Source organism: Anopheles gambiae, chromosome 2 (assembly GCF_943734735.2).
Source record: "Anopheles gambiae chromosome 2, idAnoGambNW_F1_1, whole genome shotgun sequence".
Taxonomy (NCBI): domain Eukaryota; kingdom Metazoa; phylum Arthropoda; class Insecta; order Diptera; family Culicidae; genus Anopheles; species Anopheles gambiae.
In genome coordinates this window covers 21890552-21911188 of record NC_064601.1, presented here as the reverse complement: position 1 = coordinate 21911188, position 20637 = coordinate 21890552, and the positions used below count along the sequence as shown (strand labels likewise).

The window sequence follows — 20637 nt, the reverse complement described above, 5'->3', positions numbered from 1 at the left end:
CACCAAACCGAGCAAATTCCAGCCGAACCGATGAAAACTCAACGACTCCTTTGTACATGTGTACTTGGATTAGAAATTTATTGAATTCCTGCGCTCCTTGATTGGTTACTACAGTTCCTATCATACATTTCGTGAGCAAAGTCGCGAAAAAGGCACAACGTTCCCCTGTGCTTGCTTATAAAGTATTTTCCCTACGATTGGAATAAACCTGACCCACATGGTGGTATCTTCTCCGTTACCCTCCCTACTCGCTTCTGCGGTGGTTCTTACGAAATAATAACAACCTCTTCCCACTCTGCAACAGCTTCTCTATTGCAAACGTTGGCGAAATTTCAAATCGTAAAACAGTATTCCACTATCTAAAATGCATAACACATCTGCACTTATGCTATTGCCAGGGCCATGCATGCTTTTCACAGCTTCTCCACCTTCTCGAACAGCAGCGCCCGGTTCCGTAGGGACCGGCGGAACAGATTCCCCTTCGACTGGAACTCTTTCTTTGGTGGTGTTTCCAGGAACACGCCCTCGAAGATGGTTTCCAAATTCAGCCGACTCCGGCTAACGTTCCCATCCGGCGGGGTCAGTCCGATGCGGGCATGTATTTCGTCCAGCGTTACATACCCTTCGGCCGGCTGCTGACCGTTGGTGCCGGTGGTGCTGGCGACTGGTGGTGGTGGCGTCATCCCATACAGCGGCGTGCTGCAGCCCGAGTAGCAGCTGCGGCCGGATTTTGGCGTCGAGGTGGGCGATTCGAACGGTTCCAGCTCGATCGGTGACAGTGATCGTGCCGAGGGCGACATCGAGCAGGCAGAGAATGGTGGCATTTCGTCGAGCAGGCTGCCCTCCGCCACTCCACTTCCGTCGTCCGATCCGTTGAACGGCGACAGGTACCCGTCCTCATCGGACGAGCTCGATTCGTACTCCTTCCGTACCGGTGGTCCAGCCGTCGCCAGCCTATTGCTGCTGATGCTGCCACCAACGGTCTTTGGTGCCGTTGTGACTTTGTGCATAGTAATTTTGGGGGCTAGGCGAACGTCGTGGCGTGGGTAAACTATTCGTTCGATCGTTTCCTCGCGAGACGCACTTCGCACAAGGGGTAGCTTTCTGCCAAGCTCAAACAGTCGAAAGGCAAACACAACAAACAGGTACACCAGAATTTCCAGGTAAACGAATGCAAGGACGCGAAAGCGGTTCACATTTTCGACAACACTTTGAATCGCCGTTTGACGTTTTGACAGCACGTGCGCTGCGTCTCGCTTCGTTCGCTTGATATCTCTTTCGCTCGCGTTTCCTGATCGCGGTTTGACAGCTCGATGCATAGTCGAACCCCATCATTGCATCGAGCAACGCAGATTGTAGCAGTGGGTTCGACTATGTGATTACCGTCGTTCGTCGAGCTTCGTCGTTTCCCTTCCCGTTGCGTTGTTGAAAACATGAAAGCATAACCATCATCATCATCAGCAGCAGCAGCAGCAGTAGCAGCATCGCCACACGAAAGCGACACCAAGTGTATACTTTTTTCTACCCGTACCTGCTGACTACTTTTTCCTCCCCGTGCACTGCGCGATAGCCTTTGGGGCCAATCGTTCTGGAAAGGTAAGTATCGCTCAACCTGCTGTGGCTGCCTTCGGTGTTCTGCCTCCCAGCACGCCCAGAGCTCACGGCTGATGCTGCGTTCCGGGGCAAATCGTTCCCTCAGACTCAGCTCAGAGCGCAGCAGCCACAGCGGACACGCGATACCCGACAGCGAAACACAGTCGGAAAGCTGTGTCTACTTTTCCGGGTGAAACGCTTGCAGCTGGGTAGTGCGACGCCCGCTAAAGGACCGATACACATCCGGGTACCGCTGTGCACATCCGGAAACGGGTGCCCCAAACAGCCTAAGCAGCCAATTTTAAGATATTCAGTATTGATTTTTGTCACCGTATTGATTTAAGGGCAAAGTTTACACACACTGATAATATTTCCCCCAACTCGTTTTTATCTCTTTCTCTCTCTCTTTCCATGCCGTGCGTGAACAGCTTGGGTTAGCTGGGATCTATTTGCCTTAAACCCTCATCAACCTATCCGGGAAACTTCCGTCCCTTTGCTCGGGACACAACAACGACGGGACGGTACTGCCTGGATCGTCGTGAAGACTGATCGCTCAGTAAGGCTGCTGCGTTTGCTGGTGGTTGTGATTTCGCAAAACAAACGACGATTGGCTCCCGTGTGCACGTGAACAAACTGATGTGGACATAGCTGGCCGCTCGATTCAGAGAAGCAACCAACGCCTAGCAGGACAGCCCAGGAGATTCCGCCGTCAGTGCCCACTTGGACCTGCAGGAAGCAAACGCTCCACAATTGACAGATTACAAATGCCCAGAGGTAAACGTCGTCACGCCATAGACATGCGGCCCAGCGAAGAAGACCAGCAGTCGACCAAGCGACAGCGAAATAGTTATCAAAGGTAAGTCGCAGCAGCAAAAGGGAGAGGAAGCACCTTCCCGATTTCGACGTCATTTGTTGTCTACGGTTGGTGCGTGTGTGGTAAGAGCCCCGATAATGAGCCTGACCCGTACAGGATGTTTGGGACACGTCGTGACCACTGTGTCCAGGCGTGCATTTGATTTATACGTTTGTTTCCCCCTTTGCTCGAACGATAGGTTGCTTGGTTCCCCGTCTCACCTCCCGTCTCCTGCCAACCTCCTTCCTTCCCCCTCAAAATGACCGACCTGGTCGGTGGAGCTAAATTAGCGCTACGCTCTCTTATGCCCACGTAGTAGCGATGGCAGTATGTGCAGCGTGGCGCGTCTTTTTTAAAAAAAGATCAACACGATATTTTTAGCACACAGGGGCATACACACACACAGGGGCATACACAGGGAGGTCCGCAGCAAGCGAATGAGAGTTGCTTTCCTTCCTAATTTTCACTTTCCATTTGTCAGCGAAACACCGTCCCCGAAACAAGCACCAGCACCACCAAGCACGGTGTGGTGTGGGTTTTTCTTGCGCCCCGAGCGTGTGTAGAACAGCGAGTGAAGAACACGATAACAGTGATAAAAGTGTCTGTTGTGGTGCGACTCGACATTATCAATCTTTCGGTCCATTTGGCCTCATTTTTCCGGCTGGCAGGGCGAAAGGGGCGGGTTTTCTTCGATGTTCGATAGTAGCCGGACGTCTGAAGTGGCGAATGTTTAGCGCGTTTCTCGACAGATCTGTCAACGGAACGGAGGCGAGCTATATACGAGATGGGTGACGGAATGTACGGATCTTGCGGATATGCGGCGCCTGCTTGGGATGGGTCTATTTCACCGTTGCCATTGTTACACTGACATGGTTTGTTTTGCCTTTCGCTTGCAGCTCACGGCGCTACAGCAAATCGGAGGACGCCTTCAATCAGAAACGATGCCTCACCTGGTTCCGGGAGTACACCACACCGGACGATCCGGACACTTTAGGTAAGATGGCGAAACACAGCTCAACCACCGTACGTGTATTATGTGCGTGTTTTTGTGTGTGCGTGCAAATGTGTTAAGTAATCGGCAAAAAAGAGCCCGCTGAGTCGCTAAGGACCAAGTCCACCTCCGGTGGCCGGTAAACAATGGGTCTAATTTTAGACCACAAACGGAAGGGCCATTGGCACTTACTGGCTTTGTTTGCCTTTTGAAGGGAAGCATGTAGCGAAAGGGGGCTTTTTTCTAATCAACTTTTCCCATCTTTTTAGGCCCCGAAGGGATGGAAAAGTTCTGCGAAGACATTGGCGTCGAGCCGGAGAATGTGGCGATGCTTGTGCTGGCGTACAAGATGGGTGCCAAACAGATGGGCTTCTTCACGCAGAGCGAGTGGCTCAAAGGGCTAACGGATCTGCAGTGCGACACGGCCTCCAAGGTGCAGTGCAAGCTGGAGTATCTGCGAAGCATGCTCAACGACCCAAACTCGTTCAAAATCATCTACAGATATGCGTACGATTTTGCAAGGGTAAGTGTGGGTCCCCCGTTCCCCTTACACCGCGAGAGGCTAATGCGCGACCATCACCCCTCCCCATTCTGCCCGTTTCGCTTCCACAGGATAAAGACCAGCGCAGCATGGACATCGAGACGGCGAAAGCAATGCTTCAGCTGCTACTCGGCAAGCACTGGCCACTGTATGCACAATTTGCCCAATTCCTAGAGCAGTCCAAGTACAAAGTGATCAACAAGGATCAGTGGTGTAATATTCTAGAGTTTTCCCGCACCATCTCCAACGATCTAACAAACTACGATGTCGATGGAGCTTGTGAGTATCAATCCCACGTTTCAAGGGTCCTGTAGATATCATAGCGATACTAATGCCTTTCTTTGCAGGGCCCGTCATGCTGGACGAGTTTGTGGAATGGTTAAGACAATTGAGAGCACAGTCAACGATTAGCTGAGGATTACTGCAGCGTTAGATGCCGTGAGGAGGAGCCCCGCACCCAGTTCGCATGATTGCAGTAAGAATTCGAAGACAAACTCCACAACAACAACAACAGCAAAAACAACATCGAGAAGGTTCATCCTGCACCAACAAAGCGACGATCCTTTTAACCCATCCTAGTAGGCGCCTGTTTTTTTCCCCTTCACACCAACACAACCCAAGCAGTAGAATCTCCCACCCAAAAATCTGGTCTAGCAATTCCATGGGAGAGACAGTACACACATACACACCCAACACGACGCAGTACGGTGCCAGGGCGATAGCGAAGCAAGGGGGGATATACAGCAGCAGTAATCGTAAATTCTTCCCGCGTCCAGTGCAAAACGATGAATATGGGTTAGAGAGTGATGTATATTTTTGAAAGGATCATTTTCTGCTTACCTATTACCCTTTTCTGTAATGTAGATATTGAGTGGATTGTGTTTATGTCAGGACATTCTACTACGATACATATATTAATGCGCTTTGCTGTAACATACACCACTAATGCGACATAGGTTTCGTAGGTAACGTATCATTTTGTTTACCTTTGTTTAAGGGACCTTTCTTAACCGTAATCTGCAGCAATCGATTAGCGCAGATTAGCGTACATACATTTTGTTTTCTCTCTCGTTCTCTCTCTCTCTATCTCTCTTACTTTCCCTCCCGCCCTCCTCAAGTATATCGCCCACCTCAGCAGCATTAGCCTCAAAACCGAAACCAAAAACGAAAGTGCGGAAGCAATGATTTTTAGTTTTGTTTTGTTTTTTTTTTTTTTTGCAAATTGATTTTGCTTGCCTGGTCGAACAGAACCGCGTGAATTCAATGTTCTTTTCACAACATTGCAATACAATGAAATTAGGATCTATGCAAACCACATATACACACGAGCGCGAAACGGTAAAGGAGGAAACGAAAGCAAAGAACTGAAATGAATTGTGTGAGTGAGTGAGTGAGTGTTAGGAAAAGAACAATAAATGAAATTGCTAATGATAGATTAGGGGTACCCTTACCCGTCCAGTGGGGGAGGCTGGCAGTTCCAATCCAAACGAAACACAGTACACATCGACACACACACACACACATACAAACACACTTAGAACTTCTTCTAATTTTGTCCGCAATCGTAGACGGAATCTGTTTGTTTGTTTTTTTAGACAAACTCCGTAATGCACAGGATGCATGCGCAAAAAAAAAACACGAACGAGTTGACCGTTCGCGCAAGTTTATATTTATAACAATTAGCTTCATACGACAGGACGACGGGACGATGGGTCACCGGGAAAAGGCACACACACACACACACAGCGACTAGGGCCCTAACGAACTGATATTCCGATAACGATAAAGTGGGTAGGGGGGGGGGGGGGGGCAAACAATTTTGGGTGATTGAAATCGATGTGGCGATGTGTGCAGTAGTGAGCAGAGTTAGTGAGCCGCATGGCATGGCAGCAAACTTTGAACCCCTTCCGTAAGAAAAAGAAACAAGTAATTAACGAATGGCAGACATACAAATTACCACAGAAAAAAACAAAAATTCACTTACAGCAAATAAAATAGTCGATCATCAAAATTCGGTTTAGCTTGTAGCATGGTTTTTGGCAAGGAGCTACACAGTAAAGTCACATAAATGCAGAGATGATAAAACTTATGGCAACATTCATTACTATCATTACGATAAAAAGAAAACAACATTAAACTACGGCCGCCACTATACTCTCACCAAAATCAAACTAATCGTATGACAAAGTAACACACATTAGCAGCAGGCGAGCGCACGACAACTTGTACCGAGAAGAGGAGGTGTACCGGTGCAAAGGGCAGCAACGGTCATAATATGCGTAATAAAAGTCCAAACATACTTTATCTTAACCTTGTGTCTTTAAGCGTTCTTTATTGGGGGCGAACAATCTATTCTTATTTGCAGTATCGATCCGCTTTCATTTTGCTTCTCCGATCCAGCAATGCTTCATGCAGGGCGCCGTCCTCTTTTGCCTTTTTGAGAGTCAGTTTATCCTCCTTGCTTACGCGTATCTTCTTGTCTTGGAACTTTTGAAACTTTTTCCTGCAATCAAAAGCACATGAATACATATTCACTGCTAGTTTTGCGGCAGCCATACACCATACTTACACATAGTTTAGCTCCACTTGATCGAGATCGCCCGATTCCTCCACCGGCAGCTCCTTGCTGGAGATGTCCTCCCTTCCGGCGCAGCTCCGTATCGTGCACACCTCATCGCTGCCCACCTTCTTCTTGATAGCCACCAGCGCATCGTCCTCCGGATCGACCGACACGAAGCAACCGTTCGCCGCCAGCAGTGCCGTTTTGCCCTGCTCAAACACTGGCTCGAACTGCTCCAGCGCCGACACCGCATCCGACCGCCCCGTTATCATGCCGTCCTTCTCCACCTTCAGGTATTTGCCGTAGCCGGACTTGAAGGCCACCTTCTGCTCGTTGATCAGTACGGCGCTGAAGATTTCTTCCGGATCCGGCGGATCACCCTCGTTGTGCGGTGCGCCCAGTGTGAAAAGCCCGTTGTCCAGTGCTTTTACGTACGCCTGCTTATCGAACTGGAGTGCGATCGAGCCGGTAATGTCGCTAGTTTTCGCGACCTGCCACCAACCGCCATGCTTCACCGCGTCCGTATCGACCACGAGCGCTCGCTTCGCTTCCTTATCCTTCTTGTCCTTTTTGTGCTTTCGCTTGGTACCCCTGGAAAGACGGGAAAGGAGGAGGTTTTTGTAGTATTTTATATGATTTTTTCACACTTATCTATACTTACTTAGAACTTTCACCCTTCAGGACGAGTTTACTGATTTTAGCTTTGTTGTATTCGGACATTTTCGATGCTTTCGCAGAGATTTCTTCCCAAAATTTTGCTGCAATCGATGTAAACAATCGAAAATAGGCTGTTTGACAGCGGGCTTTGTTTACAACGCCCGTACAACACGGCGAGCAGTTTTGACGTTCGAATATCGCTACTTCTCGCTCATTTTCTCTACCCTTCCTTTACTTGCCTACAGTGCTCGTTTTGCAGTGAACTTTTTTTTGTTGTTGAAAAGTTTCAACAATCCGTTGAAATACCGTTGGGATTGTTTAAACAAAATTATATTCTGTTTAAACAACAAACATCTCTTCTAAAAGAGAAAATAAATAGAATACTGTTTTCCTTAATATTTTAGAGCACTTACAGAGGTCCACGTGTAAATCCCTCTCTCGTCACCTTTCATTTCATTTCATTAAAGAGCAATTTTAAACCAGTACCCAAAAAAACAAAAGCATCCCATCATCAACTACTGAAGATCAGTTTTTTAAATCTAATCTCCATTTAAGCTCCTGTAATCCATGAAGTACGAGTCAGAGCCACGCTAACAAATTCCGCTCATCACCAGGTGGGGGGAGGTCCGCGCTCTCTGCTTATTGTTTAACATTGCCGCCTGTCTAGTCCAAAAACCTTAAGGCTTGCTTCCAACGTTTCATGATGTCCCATCGCTGTTTTGTGTGTTGTGTGCTGTCCATTCCCTAGTGCCAAGCCCACCCGCACCGGATGATGTTACGCTATCTGATGCTACCTAACCTTGACGGAACTGGTGCAGTGACGGTAGATGAAGTAGAACAAGCGACAACTAAAACATAACAAAAAACTCACGCCAGTACGCTAATAACGCACAATGAACTTCCTCTTGTACCGAGCCACAAGCCACGGCACAAAGCAGAAACCCAACGGACAAGAAAGCATCAACAATATCAAAAACAACAACAACAGCAAAAAAGCATGGATCTCGGTCAGAGTTTTAAGCCCCCCTCCCATCTTACCAATGCTTAAAATCTCCACCAGTCGTATTCAAAGCCTACTGAAGGCCGTTTTTAAGGCTCGCCAAAGCAGCAAAAACAAAACATCCGTAACGCACAGTTCGTCCCATTCAGGAGAAAGCTACGGGTGGGGGATGGTGTGCAGGGGTGAGATGCTATGTTGTACAGAGCGCAGAACGCCACAAAAAAGAAACCCTCGCCTTCCATTAATTTTATCCAGTTGGTCGCACAGTTTGAAGTGTGCGCCTGTTTTTGAGCTCCAACCACCGTGTACAGCTGGTGCGCCTTTACGCGCTCGCTAAAACACTGCCAATGAAGGGGGAAGAGCGAGGGATGGGGGCGGTCTCTGACTTCAGGCTTTTCGACACTCACACCCAAATCCTGGAAACACCCGGACAAAAGCATTATGTTCTTGGCTGGCTCTCCTCGCTATTGTTTCTGGCCGGGTGACGTTAGATCTTCGAAGTTTCGCTCGCCAGCGCCACCATGGATCGGACGTACGTTGCTCGTAGTAACCATGGAGGACACGATACACCATCAAAGGGGGTGTCGTCGAACGAGCACACTACTCTTGTCAAGTGCCCGCGAAGATAAGAAAGCGCTCTCCATTCAATCCTTCTACCCACGCTGGGTAATGTACTTCAGCGGCAAGGGATGGATTTTATGGACTGCTCAATTGTGGAAGAGTTTCGCGTGTTCACACCGAGTGTCCGGACAAGTGCTCTATGTCCTGGTTAAGACACAACACTTGTTGCCTTGTTGTTGCAGGAAACGTTGTTTAGGGGAGAAAGAGAAAGAGTGTGAGAGAGAGGGGGGGATGAAACATTGCCAATAATCCCGAAGCACTGAAGCTTTCAAGGGATTGATACATACCAAGGCGCGGGCGATCATCCGATGACGATGGATGTCCATAAATCGGATATCCGCCGGGATTGACAAGATTTATGAAAACCCATTACAAACAGACACTAAAAAGGGTGAAGACAAAGCCAGGAAACGAAAATAACTTCATAAAAAATATCGCTTTAAATAGAATGGCAACGCATACCTATATAAAAGCGCATGCATCCATATTTTTGTAATTGGAATTCATAGTTTATAGCTTTTTACACAAAACGTAATTTTGCCATAAACTCTGATAGCTTCTTTGCGCTCTTTCGAACCTGCATTAATTTGAACCGCACCGCTGGAATGTTCGTCCTGCAAGGACCCAACAGGACGATGCGCCCAGCGAACCCTCGCATCGTACACATTGGTCACGCTTGCCCGAAACGAATGGCGCATGCTTTTGTTCCACACGCTTTTCCTGTGATGTTTTCAATGCAATCCGGTGAAGCGCAAAACGCGCTTTTGGACCACGCGCTGCACTAGCAAAGCCTACTGCTGCTGCGTTGTGCACGGGGCGAAATGGTCTGGCGATGAATGCCGTGCTCTGAGCGGCGGCCCCCTGCCATAAAGAACCAACGACCAACAACAAAAACATTAAAAAACACCCCCGCTTTCCGGCCCGCACTCACAGCAAGCAGCAGTAGCCAGGAGGGGAGAGGGTGTTAATGTCGGGCACATGCGCACGTGGAACCCACGCGCACGCGAGCACACAATTTGTTCCCTCGTGTCGGGCTGTTGGACGAACCCGCGGGTGTTGGTGGTGCATGCGAGGGGGTTTGTGCATTTTTCCCCCTCATTCATAAAAACATCCGAGGACGAGGGCACGAAACCCATCCGAGACAGGCGGCGCACACACACACACACATACAGACACGCGCGGAGACACACCAGGACACGACGAGCACGACGATCCTTCGCCCTAGCCGGCGTTCAGCGCGACCGGGCCAAAAAAGGACGCTACACTAACAAAGTTGCCAGTCTACGCTTGGCGTGCGTAGGATTCGTTTGTGCGCGCTCGAACCGGGTGTTAGTCTGTGAGGTGGTGGTCCACTGTGTGGTTTGTGCGTTTTGGTGAGTTTCTACTGTGCGCGTCGAACTGTTCGGAGCAGTGGAAGGCGCTTTGCATTCGCAAGGTGTACTTTGACGACTGTGTGCGACGGTCGCAGCACACTCGCAGTGATTTACGCCTTTTCGTGGTAGTTGCTTAGCGACCGCTCACAACCGTCCCACAACTGATGTGAAGGGCGAGTGTGGAAACGCTAGACAGAAGAACCACAGTGCCGCCGGAACGATAGACCGGCGGCGGGTGGCAAATCGTAAGCGGAAAAACCACACAAAGGGGTTTTTTTGTGTGGGTGGGGAGGAGAGGGAGGAATTTGTAGGGGAAATCATCGCCGGCGTCCCGGTATTGTTGTGAGGTGAGGTTGGAATGAAACAAAATTAGCTTAAATGGAAGGTTCGGGTAAGGTTTCAATTTCGGAGTTTCCCATTCAAAGATGCAATGATTATCTGTGCAGGATTGGAAAGAGAAAAAAAAATAGATAAAAAAGTTAGGTTAATTTTACCTAAAATAAAGTTGTTCAATCTGTAACATTCAAGAGGTTACCATTCAAGCTTCATCTACTTAATATCAACCAAATTGGACAACAACTTGCAGCAAATTTCAATACTTTGTACTGATCAGTTGTGAAATGCAGTATAAAATACTTTTCTGAAGATTAGAAAAAATGATAAATTTAATAAACAAATATTATTTTATGATAATTCTATTAAAGTTAGCATAGCCGAAAAAATAAAATTATTTTTGAGGCTATTATTCAGGAACTACCCACATATGAAGTATATTTTGGCGGAAAAGCGGAATGACATTTGCGTTTGATGTTCGAAATATGCGGTCTCTATGCGGTGTGAATTATTCCATTATCCTGGGGAAAGTCTGTACTTTTTTTTTATCAAATTATTAAACTTTGGACTCTAAATGAGATCAATGTTAGTCTTTTAATTGTACTTTTTTCGGTATCTTCTCCAGCTTGTTGATAGAAAAATCCCGTTTGATGTTAATTAAAATGGGACGAAAACGCGCTAAAGCGTACACTAAAAGCTGTGTATTTAGTGTATGTGTATATGTGTGTGCTTTTCGCCTACAGTGTTGTATTTTAACTCCAGTCTTCTTTTTTTGACTCTCTCCAGACTATGCATAATGATTGTGGTTAGGGAATTTTAGGATCGTGTTTTTTTTCTCTGTGTGCTATACGCCCAACCGCTTTGAAGCTTTTATACCCGTTTATAGAGCGCAAAGCGCAAAAAATCCCACCCTCCCCTGTGTGCTTTTCTAACACATGAGGAAGGTTCCTGATGTAAATGAAAGACCGTATGGCAGCGAGACTCATTTGCAAAAGGGCTTGTTTAAACATACACAAATAATGTGGTGCACCAAAAAAAAAAAGACAAAAGGGGAAACACAAACCCCTGTGGTCTGAGGGTTTGCTCTGCTTTTGTTTCCCCAAATGTCTCTCACCGAGAGGAGAAAGGCGAAGGGGAAGAGGGGGGAAAGGGGATGTCCCGTAATCGAGAGCGTCACCACCGTAACCGTGAGTTCGTTTAAACAATTGGAAATATGACACTCGCCACGTCGCACACAAAGCGACTTCACGCCGCCGGTGCCCGATCGTACGCCTAAGCTGCGTAACGCAATCGAATCGCAACCGCCTGCCGAATCCAACTTCCAAAACCCTTCACCTTCCCCCCCCCCGGCCCCTCCTCCTCTGTGATATGTGTGACAGACGTGGTTGTGCAGTGATTTCCACGCAATGGAATTCTGCCCCTTTCCGCATGGCTCGACACGCCGCGCCTCTCGCACCACGTGCGCGCCATACAAAAAAAAAACGCATTCATCTCCGCAACAGCCTGTGAGCGTGTGTGTCGTTTGCGCGTTTTCTCCGGAGGCTGCTTTGATGTGCATTGTGTTTAGTGTCGGGGTGTTGTTCTTTTATTCGACGATGGCCAGCCCAACCGGTCGGTTGCTAGGATGAAAGCATCTAGCAGTGCAGTGATAGAAGAGCGTGTGATTGTGATCGAGACCGCGCCACTGTGCAGTGTGTGTGTGTGTGTGTGCAAGCTTTTAATGTTTCCCCCATTTATTTTCTTTCCCGAAAAAAGAGAAACCGAAAATATTGCAGTGCAGTTCAAATAGTGCAAGCATGCAAGTGCATGAGTGTTTTGATGTTGCGAGTGCAGATTTAATCGTATAATCGAATATCCTTGAGAAAAGTGGCAAAGGTTGCATACCTGGCAACAAACGAAGAGGCCTACCCAGCAAATCTCATTATCAACCCAGAGTGCTCCGTGTGTGTATGTGTGTGTGTTTCCAGTTCCGGGCAGCAGATAAACTGGCAACGAGTCCAGGGAAAAGGGACCTTGCGCCTAACACTTCCCTTTTTTTGGGCGGTTGGTTTCCTGTTGGAAAGGAAGGATTAGCTGAACGTGCTTTCCTGCCATTGCCTGCTCTGTCTACTTGTTCAAGTGTGTCGAAGTGTGTATGTGTGTGTGTGTGATAGTCTAACCTTAGGAGGCGGCGGCATCCACCATTTTTGGGTAGCAAACTCCGGACGGTTGGCGACTGGCCTTGGTGGAAAATTGAAAACCTGCAGCAACCGTCCAGGCGCTCGTAAACACGCAGAGTGAAGCACCTTGTGCCGGGTGTCGGCGTCATCAGCCGCCCCTTCCCGCACGACGACTTGGAGCCGGGGCAAGCTTAAAGGTAAATAAACGTGCTTTTCCATGGAAAATCATCCCCCATCCGCGAACAACGCGTGCTTTTCATCAGCGCTACTTTTACGGCTCTTTGTTTGAATTTTGTACCACCCCTCTACCGTGACTGGGTGCGACGTATAGGGTAGTCATCCGCTTTTACCGGGAAAACTCGCGACTGTGTCGGTCGGTTGAACCGAGACCGACCGACCTTCAACAAATCAACACACGCAAGGATGAGGAGAAAGGAACTAAGCGGAAGGAAGAAAGGTGGGCCGCGAAGCATATGCGTGAAAATTGTACGAAATTACTCGACACTCACGCGTGTCATGTATTTTGCTTCCTTTTTTTTTACTTCGCTACACGGTACGGAAAAGGACCACGCAAGGATTAAATCATAAAAACGTAACTACGTTTACAGAGCTTCCTGCTGCTCTGCTCGGTACCAAATTGGAAGCCATTTTTTTGTTCATTTTTCTTCTTTTTTCTTAATTTTATTTGTCCATTGCGTGATTCATCGCAACACCGAACGCAAAACTGACGACAGGGGGTAAAAAGGGAAAGGAACGGGAAAAGGCGGTTTATCTCACTTCCGAAGATCAGGAAGGTAGTAAAGTTTCGAGCTTTTCCTTCTTGCTGTGGGCGGGCGGGTGCCCACTGTATGTGGCTCGGGGTTTTCATCCCCCATAATCTCCCACCTCTCTCTCTCTCTATCTCTCTACCTTTCCTTTCCAATCGAGTACGTGCTGTAGGACGCTACGTAGCGACAGGGTTTACAATTCCCGCAGCAGCAGCAGCGGCCTACCATCGAGATATCATCAATTATGTAGGCGCTTCACTTACATGGAGCATAATGCACAAATACACGCATATTTCTGAGGTAGGAAAGGGTTGTGTGTGTTTTTTTCATTTTTGTTGACACGGTTGCGATTGGGCTCTCAATTATACAGGGGATGAAATTAAAATTAGCACTTTGCAAAATGTAATTTTTAACCATGAGCCGTGGTTAAGTTTTCTGTTTTGGTAAACATAATGTGGTTTAATTCGATGAGCGGATGGATGGATTTTTTAATCGAAAAGTGAGGTTTTAACTGGAACGAAATGTGTACTAGAGTGTGGTGCACTTTTGGTTTTACTTTGATGTGTAGGGTTAATGATACGTTGGTGGATAAACTGTCAAATCGATGTATTGCTTGGTAGTGCAGAGCTCCTGAATGTATGCAATATGACGTTTCGCTAGAAGAAAAAAACATATTTCATAATTTTACTCATTCACTTGTTAATCATTATACAATCTACAATCTGCCTACAATAGAAACGTAGAAAAGGCAGAACATTTTCAAAAAAGTGTAACCAATTCCCTGTTTCAAGCCTATTTTGCGTGCAATTGCATACACTTAGGCGCAATACTCTTACCGTAAACGTTACGGCAGCTTTGTGATCTTGGCTTGCTGCTTGAATTTCTGAATCCGCTCGCGGTCTTGCGCATGTTGTCGTTGTGAGTGGTCTTAAATGACGTCATTGGGGTGAGATTGTCCGTTTCTATGCGCATAACATGGCCAGTCAACTGCAAAGCCCGAAGAACCCTTTATACGCTGCCTTGACAGTGCGATCGTCGTACAGTTCATACAGTTCGTCTTGTACCGACTCCTCCTCCATTATCCTTACACACATACAGGAACAGTAATATTTGTGAGCATCTTTCCCTCGACCACGACTAAGAGGGTTTCATCTGTTAGAGGCAGTGTTCATGTCGCAGAAGCGTATATGGAGGACTGGGACTATAAAGGTGCAATATAGTCAGTGCTTCTACCATCGCAATATGTTCTACTAAAGATAAACTGCTTCCTTCTTCTTCTTCTTCTTCTTCTTCTTCTTCTTCTTCTTCTTCTTCTTCTTCTTCTTCTTCTTCTTCTTCTTCTTCTTCTTCTTCTTCTTCTTCTTCTTTTTTTTCTTTGGCTCAACAACCGTTGTCGGTAAAAGCCTGCCACTTGTGGGCTTGGTCCGTATCAGTGACTTATTGATTTCCCCCCATAGCAGGACAGTGAGTCCTAAGTATGGCGGCACACGGTCCAATCGGGGCTTGAACCCATGAAAGACATATTATTAAGACGTACGAGATGACGACTGTACCACGAAGCTGCTTCCTTAAACTATAGAAAGTCTGATTGGCAGTGAGAATCCTTGCGCGTATCACTCCTTCCATGCTGTTTTCGATCGCTGACCTTTGACCCTGCGTTATCTTGGACGTCTTTGAAAAGATCATTCACCTATCCTAGGTCTAGGTTTAATAGAGGTGTCGTAAATTTGGTGTTTGCGTCGTTTATCTGCAGCCTGAGGTTCTCTGTTATCTGCTTGATGCCTTGGAAGGCTTCTGCTACATAGGAGAGCCGCAGACCAGTGGAAAGCGTATGCCTGAGATATGGATTGACTTGTAGAAGATGGCTCCCGAAATCTCCACCTGAGTATTTTCCATTCATCTTCACATGGCAAGCACCGTTTACAGGGTTTCGCACGATTTATTGGTTGGTTCTCTGATTTTTTTGGTTCAATTGTAATGATATTCAATCAGATGAAACCAATAAATTATGGGAACGAACCAAAAATCTATGGGATACGATGAATAAATAGTGAGACGAGCCCAAAAAATAATGGGAACCTACCACCAATAAATCATGGGAAACCCTGTATCAATGATATTCTAACAAGTCATATCAGTTTGGTTGCTATTTCAATAGAGCTACTCGAATTCATGTGCCGAATCAGGATATAACGCATATAATGTTTGAACCGTTCGGCATTGTCGGTCAAATCAGGAAGATAGAATATCGTTCTTTTTTCAGATGTTATTTTGTACTGCTTACACCATAAAACTCCTTCCAACATTCCTAACGAAACACATTCCACGTACTCCCTTTCCATACAGCTGCAAACGAAACCCGAAAAAAACCCATCCAATTACTTAAGATTCCATGCTGGAATAGGTGCTGGACGGCCAGCGTAACAACTGGGTGCCGTTTTCCGCTTGTGCATAAATAAATGATCGAAACCTAACGACAGGGCACTAAAGAAACGCAACACAACGCAACCGAACCAAGCGACAGCAAACGAAACGAATAGATCAAAAACAGAGGGCGATGTTCAGAAAAGGGAACCAACCATTGCTATTATCCCGACTTCTCCCTTTATCCCTTCGCGTCCCTTTACGCGTCGACTTTGACTACAATGTACCATTGCCGGCCTTGTTGCCGAATGTTGTGCCGTGCAGTGCGTTACGATAATTAAGCGAACTGAACTTTTGAACCTGTACACACACACACACAACCACACCCACACAGACATACATACAAATTACACCCCCACGCAATTTCCACCACAAGCGTAAAGCCAATAAAGCCGCTTACGTTGTTAGAAGCTCACTAACTGTCACGCGTTTTCCTCGAACACGGCCATCGCCGGGAACCGAGCCCGTAGTGGACCAGCAGCTCGAAAAGGGGGCCATAGCACAACCACTACCACCAGCACATCACTTGGCAGCTTGGATACCCATTAATTCCTGCTAATGGTCATCGGAAACCGAAAAACGGGTCCCGGGTATCCCGGTGCAGTGTGCCGTAGCACAATTAGCTTTCCTTGGGTTCGCTGTTCCCTACCGAACAGAAGGACTGGGCGAAGCGTGTGTGGGTGTGTGTGATGATGTGTTTACAAAACATTCTGAGCTGCAGTTGATGGGCGAGAGGTGAGCAAGTTGGGCTTTGACCCCTGACCCTTGCTTAAACCCAACAGCCAACAAGCCCGTTTGGATAAACCTGAGCAAGGGGTTTGGCTTTCAAGGCCCCGGTGGGGTGGTGCTGGACGGAGGCACAGTTTCGTCTAATGGGTGCGGGAATTAATAGCTGAAGGTAATTTAAGTATTCGAAATTGAAGAGAGAATAAAAGGGAGGGAAGGAAAGAGATAGCAAGTAATACCTATTGCATTAATCTACAAAAAAGTGTGTCCATTTGTTAAAATCTCCACAAAAAAGGCATTCTCCACTCTCCTTTTTTCGGATTGAAGCGCACTCGCGAACTCCCAACTTAAGTGTTCAACTGTTGATTGAAATAAGTGGCACCGCGGGTAATTGGAGCTTTCGACGGGCGGGCTAAAGCGCCACTTTCCCAGTTTCCCACTTGAGAGCGCCTCGTTGCGGAAAGTGGTCGCGCTCTTCACACGACAACGCAAATGATCTGTGCCAAGGCACGGCATGATAATGACACAAAATCCCAATTCACCCCCACCTCAGTTCAGGGCAGGTGGAAATCTTTTTTCCAGCTGAAATCGTGTGGAAAAATTGCGCAAAAATTACATCCTTCGGGGAAAACGACGATGACAACGACGCATTAGCGGTGATGCATTTTACTGTAGAGAATTGTCGCCCTGCTTCTCAAAATCCCGAAGGGGGAGGGTGGAGGGGGCGGTCTCCAGAGTGGTAGTCTGAGGGGGGATGAAAAGTTCATGTTCACATCAGCTAGGAAAAAAGATGGTAACGATGATAACGCCACCGGCCAGCGCTTGATCAAGATTTATCTTATATGAGCGGCGCTTAATTTACCTTTCACTCTCGAACAGGCAAAAAAGACATCAACGTCAACAAAAAAAAAAGTTATCTCCTTATCTTCCCACTCCCTCTCTGGAATGCATTTTGTGGTGTAACTACTAAAACAAAAGGGACACACTTTCCACCTAGATTACACCATTATTTTCTTCTCGTAGATGGGATACACTCTTTTTTGTTTGTCTGTGAAGTAATCTCGTTTTCCCGGAAGTACCAGTGAAAAGGATGCTCTCCGGGGCCCGTTCCTGGGGGCCTGCCCCGTCAACCAACTATTCAAAACCCGGTTTACCTTTTGCCTGATTTGATATTAAAATGCAAACTGCTGGGACACAGAGAGAGAGAGAGAGAGGGGGAAAGAGCACGAATGAGAGACTGAGAAAATCACATTTACTGTGTTGTGGTCAGATGCCGGTCATGCCATTCTTATCCCTTCGTTTACCCTTTTGTAGGTGTGCTGTTTTGCTAGTTTTTTCTCCTTTCCCTGTCATCCGAGGGATGGAACGATTCTCTCTTTTCTAAATTGGGTTGATTCACGGCCGTACGACCGTACAAAGGGCAGTAGGGTTCGTTCTGTTGTTTGATCTTGGTTGTTGAGTGGATTAAACTGCTGAAACTGTAACAAGGAAGATAAAGAGAGAGAGAGAGAGAGAGAAGAGAGAGCGAAAGATAAACTATAAAAGTAAAGCCTCGTTACTAGTGATGTGCGCTCTGAAGCTCCGATCCGACTTCAGTTCTTGGTAGTCCGATTCCTACTCTGGCAAAATCGGAACTTATAACTCAACCCACAGTTAGAGTCATCCGGATCCGTCCGAGGTTGACCGGAGTCGTTTGGAGTTGGAGTCAAAGTCGTCTGAAGTCGAAATCAACTCCAATTTCGGCCGTCTCAGATTACAGACAACTTCAGATCACTCCTACTCCGACTCCAGACGACTCCAAACGACTCAGGACAACCCCGGACAGCTACATATAATGCTGATAGTGGGGCTCTTTCCGTTTTTTTGTTCGTGGTCTAAAATTTCAGCCTGTCAGCTGTTTGCATTGCATAGCAATTTTCGAGCAGCTATCTAACTGGGTATAATATACAGGTGGGCTTATCCCAAGGTGTATGAATTTAGAAGGCTGATTTTTATTGCTCCTGTTTCTGAATGAAGATTTTAAGAGTGTTTTGTGTATTCGTTGGGGCGGTCCCGTGGTACAGTCGTCAACTTGAACGACTCAATAACACGCCCGTAATGGGTTCAGGCCCGAAATGGACCGTCTCCCCGTAGTAAGGGCTGACTATCCGGGTACGTGGTATTGAATCAAGTCTTGAAAGCCTGTATAGGCCGGCATGTCTGCGTGGGACGTTTACGCCAAATAGAAGAAGTTGTGTATTCTTCAAGTTACCAGAAATCCTGTATGAGCTAAAGCCAAATCCTTCCTGCCAAAAAGTGACGTTCAAATTTGGTTATAACAAAACATGCTATGAGACCACCTGGACTACATATTCTTTGATTCTGGATTCCACGATCTGATCTCTTTAATGCACCTTGAGATAAATGTAAACATCATGTTGTTTTGCAAATTTTTCGAGAAAGGAACTCGAGCGCCTTGAGGCTATAATAATCTAGAATGAAAATTAAAGGATAGTTTTGTGTGTGGTTTTGTATGGAGTGTTTACATGATTTCAGACAGCTCCAACTGTTAAACTCCATTAAAAAAAGCTGACTAGAATCGAGAAGGGCCCCAGTACCTACCTTCCAGAGTCGGTTCCCAAATGTTCGAAGTTCGACTCCACAGTTTTGCCAACATTTCCCCATCACTACTCGTTAAAGCTGAAATTACGTCCTCCTCGGTGTGTGCCAGCATAGCGCAGCCTCCGGTTGTACGAGGACGTGACTAACGTGTGATTAACTTTTGCCTTCCCCACGTGCAGCAACAGTGCGCGATTTTCCGTGTGAGCACACATGCATGTTTTCACCTTATCATCTTGTATCCACCCCACCCCATACACACACACACACACACACACACACACACACACACGCGCGCGCCACCTTCATTGTTTGTTGTTCAAGATAAATTGATACACTTTATCATCGATGAAATAGAGATACGGCACACAGGTTGAGTTTCGTTCGCCGTAAACGAGGCCTTCTCCTCCGTCCCCCCATTCACAAAACAACAACAACACCCAAAAGCTTCCCCCGGCCCCCCCAAATTCACGAGAATCGGTGGAGCTGGTGCAATTCAACACCTTCACTCGAGCATCGAGGGCTCGTGTAGGGTAATCGATCCTTCCGCAATCCTGCACCGGTGTTTAATGGAAACATGATAGAGCGCCCCGAAAAGATCACCGTTTTGTGTGTGTGTGTGTGTGTGTGTGTGTGTGTGTGTGTGTGTGTGTGTGTGTGTGTGTGTGTTCTATTTTCAGCTCCTACCCCATCTAAAACACCCCCCTTTTTTGTTGGTTGGTGGTAGATTTCAAAGTGACCCAAAAGGTTAACCCCAAAGCGGGTTCGGCTCGGTGGTGGTATTGAATGTCAATTGATTGGAGCAACAGCAGCGGATTTGTCACGACTGGTTGTTTGGATTTGTGTCCCTTTTTTCTTTCTTTTTGGTTAGGACTGATGTGTCATGTGAATATAGACTTCTCTGCAACTGTCAGGGGGAGCGGCATCAAAGGCATCACCCGGGGCATCTCGAATAATAGGGAAAGGTTGGCCTATTTAAGCCGATCCGGCGTTCTTTTGAGAGTGAAAGATGGCGCACAGCTAGAAAAGCGACCTCAAATGTCCATTTCGCACACACACACACACATATACAGGAAACCCCATCATTGCTTTGCCATTTCCTCGACACACATGTGCGAAGGCTTCACGACACTGGCAAACTCACACAAAAACTGCTTCTCCTCCTCCCAAAACCCCACAAGCACGTCAAACGATGCATGCAAATGAGCGAGGAGGCGACCACCCATTCAACCATTTGTTACGCCACGGTGCAAAATAACACATAAAGATGAAATGAAGAAACTTGCCCCCCTCCCCCCCCCCCCCCCAGATTGCAATGGGGGAGGGATGAGCTGGGGCTGGAGAGACGATAAAAAAGGGGAGTCCAACTTTATGGGTCCGCTCTCAGCCCCCTTGCCCGAGAGGTTGAAATGATGGGGTGTGTTTTTTATGTGTTGAAAGC

The 20637-nt window shown here is 47.1% G+C and overlaps 4 protein-coding genes across 6 annotated transcripts in view; 2 read left to right on the top strand and 2 right to left on the bottom strand.

Annotated features, from left to right (window-relative positions):
• Positions 1 to 49: 49 nt before the first annotated feature.
• Positions 50 to 1319, bottom strand: LOC5667444 (uncharacterized). The gene has a single exon (XM_001688330.3). It carries the CDS (start codon positions 1317 to 1319, stop codon positions 414 to 416), a length of 906 nt encoding a protein of 301 aa, XP_001688382.2. The 3' UTR covers positions 50 to 413.
• Positions 1320 to 1363: 44 nt separating this feature from the next.
• On the top strand, positions 1364 to 6288 carry LOC1273448 (DCN1-like protein 4). Of its 2 annotated transcripts, XM_312425.5 has the most exons (6): positions 1364 to 1596; positions 2022 to 2449; positions 3343 to 3440; positions 3707 to 3960; positions 4050 to 4257; positions 4326 to 6288. In XM_312425.5, the coding sequence occupies exons 2-6, from the start codon at positions 2358 to 2360 to the stop codon at positions 4391 to 4393; spliced, it is 720 nt and encodes a 239-aa protein (XP_312425.3). In that variant the 5' UTR covers positions 1364 to 1596; positions 2022 to 2357; the 3' UTR covers positions 4394 to 6288. The 2 variants fall into 2 exon arrangements, with proteins under 2 accessions (XP_312425.3, XP_003436143.1); XM_003436095.2 differs by lacking the exons at positions 1364 to 1596; positions 2022 to 2449 and adding an exon at positions 2864 to 3244.
• On the bottom strand, positions 6279 to 7382 carry LOC1273449 (protein FRG1 homolog). The gene is made up of 3 exons (XM_312426.3): positions 7200 to 7382; positions 6548 to 7129; positions 6279 to 6481 (listed from the first exon to the last, which is right to left on the bottom strand). Exons 1-3 carry the CDS (start codon positions 7256 to 7258, stop codon positions 6334 to 6336), a joined length of 789 nt encoding a protein of 262 aa, XP_312426.3. The 5' UTR covers positions 7259 to 7382; the 3' UTR covers positions 6279 to 6333.
• A 2694-nt stretch (positions 7383 to 10076) lies between these two features.
• Positions 10077 to 20637, top strand: part of LOC1273451 (uncharacterized) — a 34730-nt gene continuing 24169 nt past the window's right edge. Inside the window, exons 1-2 of one of the 2 annotated variants that reach the window (XM_061651003.1) lie at positions 10077 to 10189; positions 12278 to 12878. The gene's annotated coding sequence lies outside the window, so the exon portion shown is untranslated. Of the gene's footprint in view, positions 10190 to 12277; positions 12879 to 13654; positions 13749 to 20637 lie in introns of those variants that run through there. The other variant, XM_061651004.1, reaches the window with a different exon arrangement.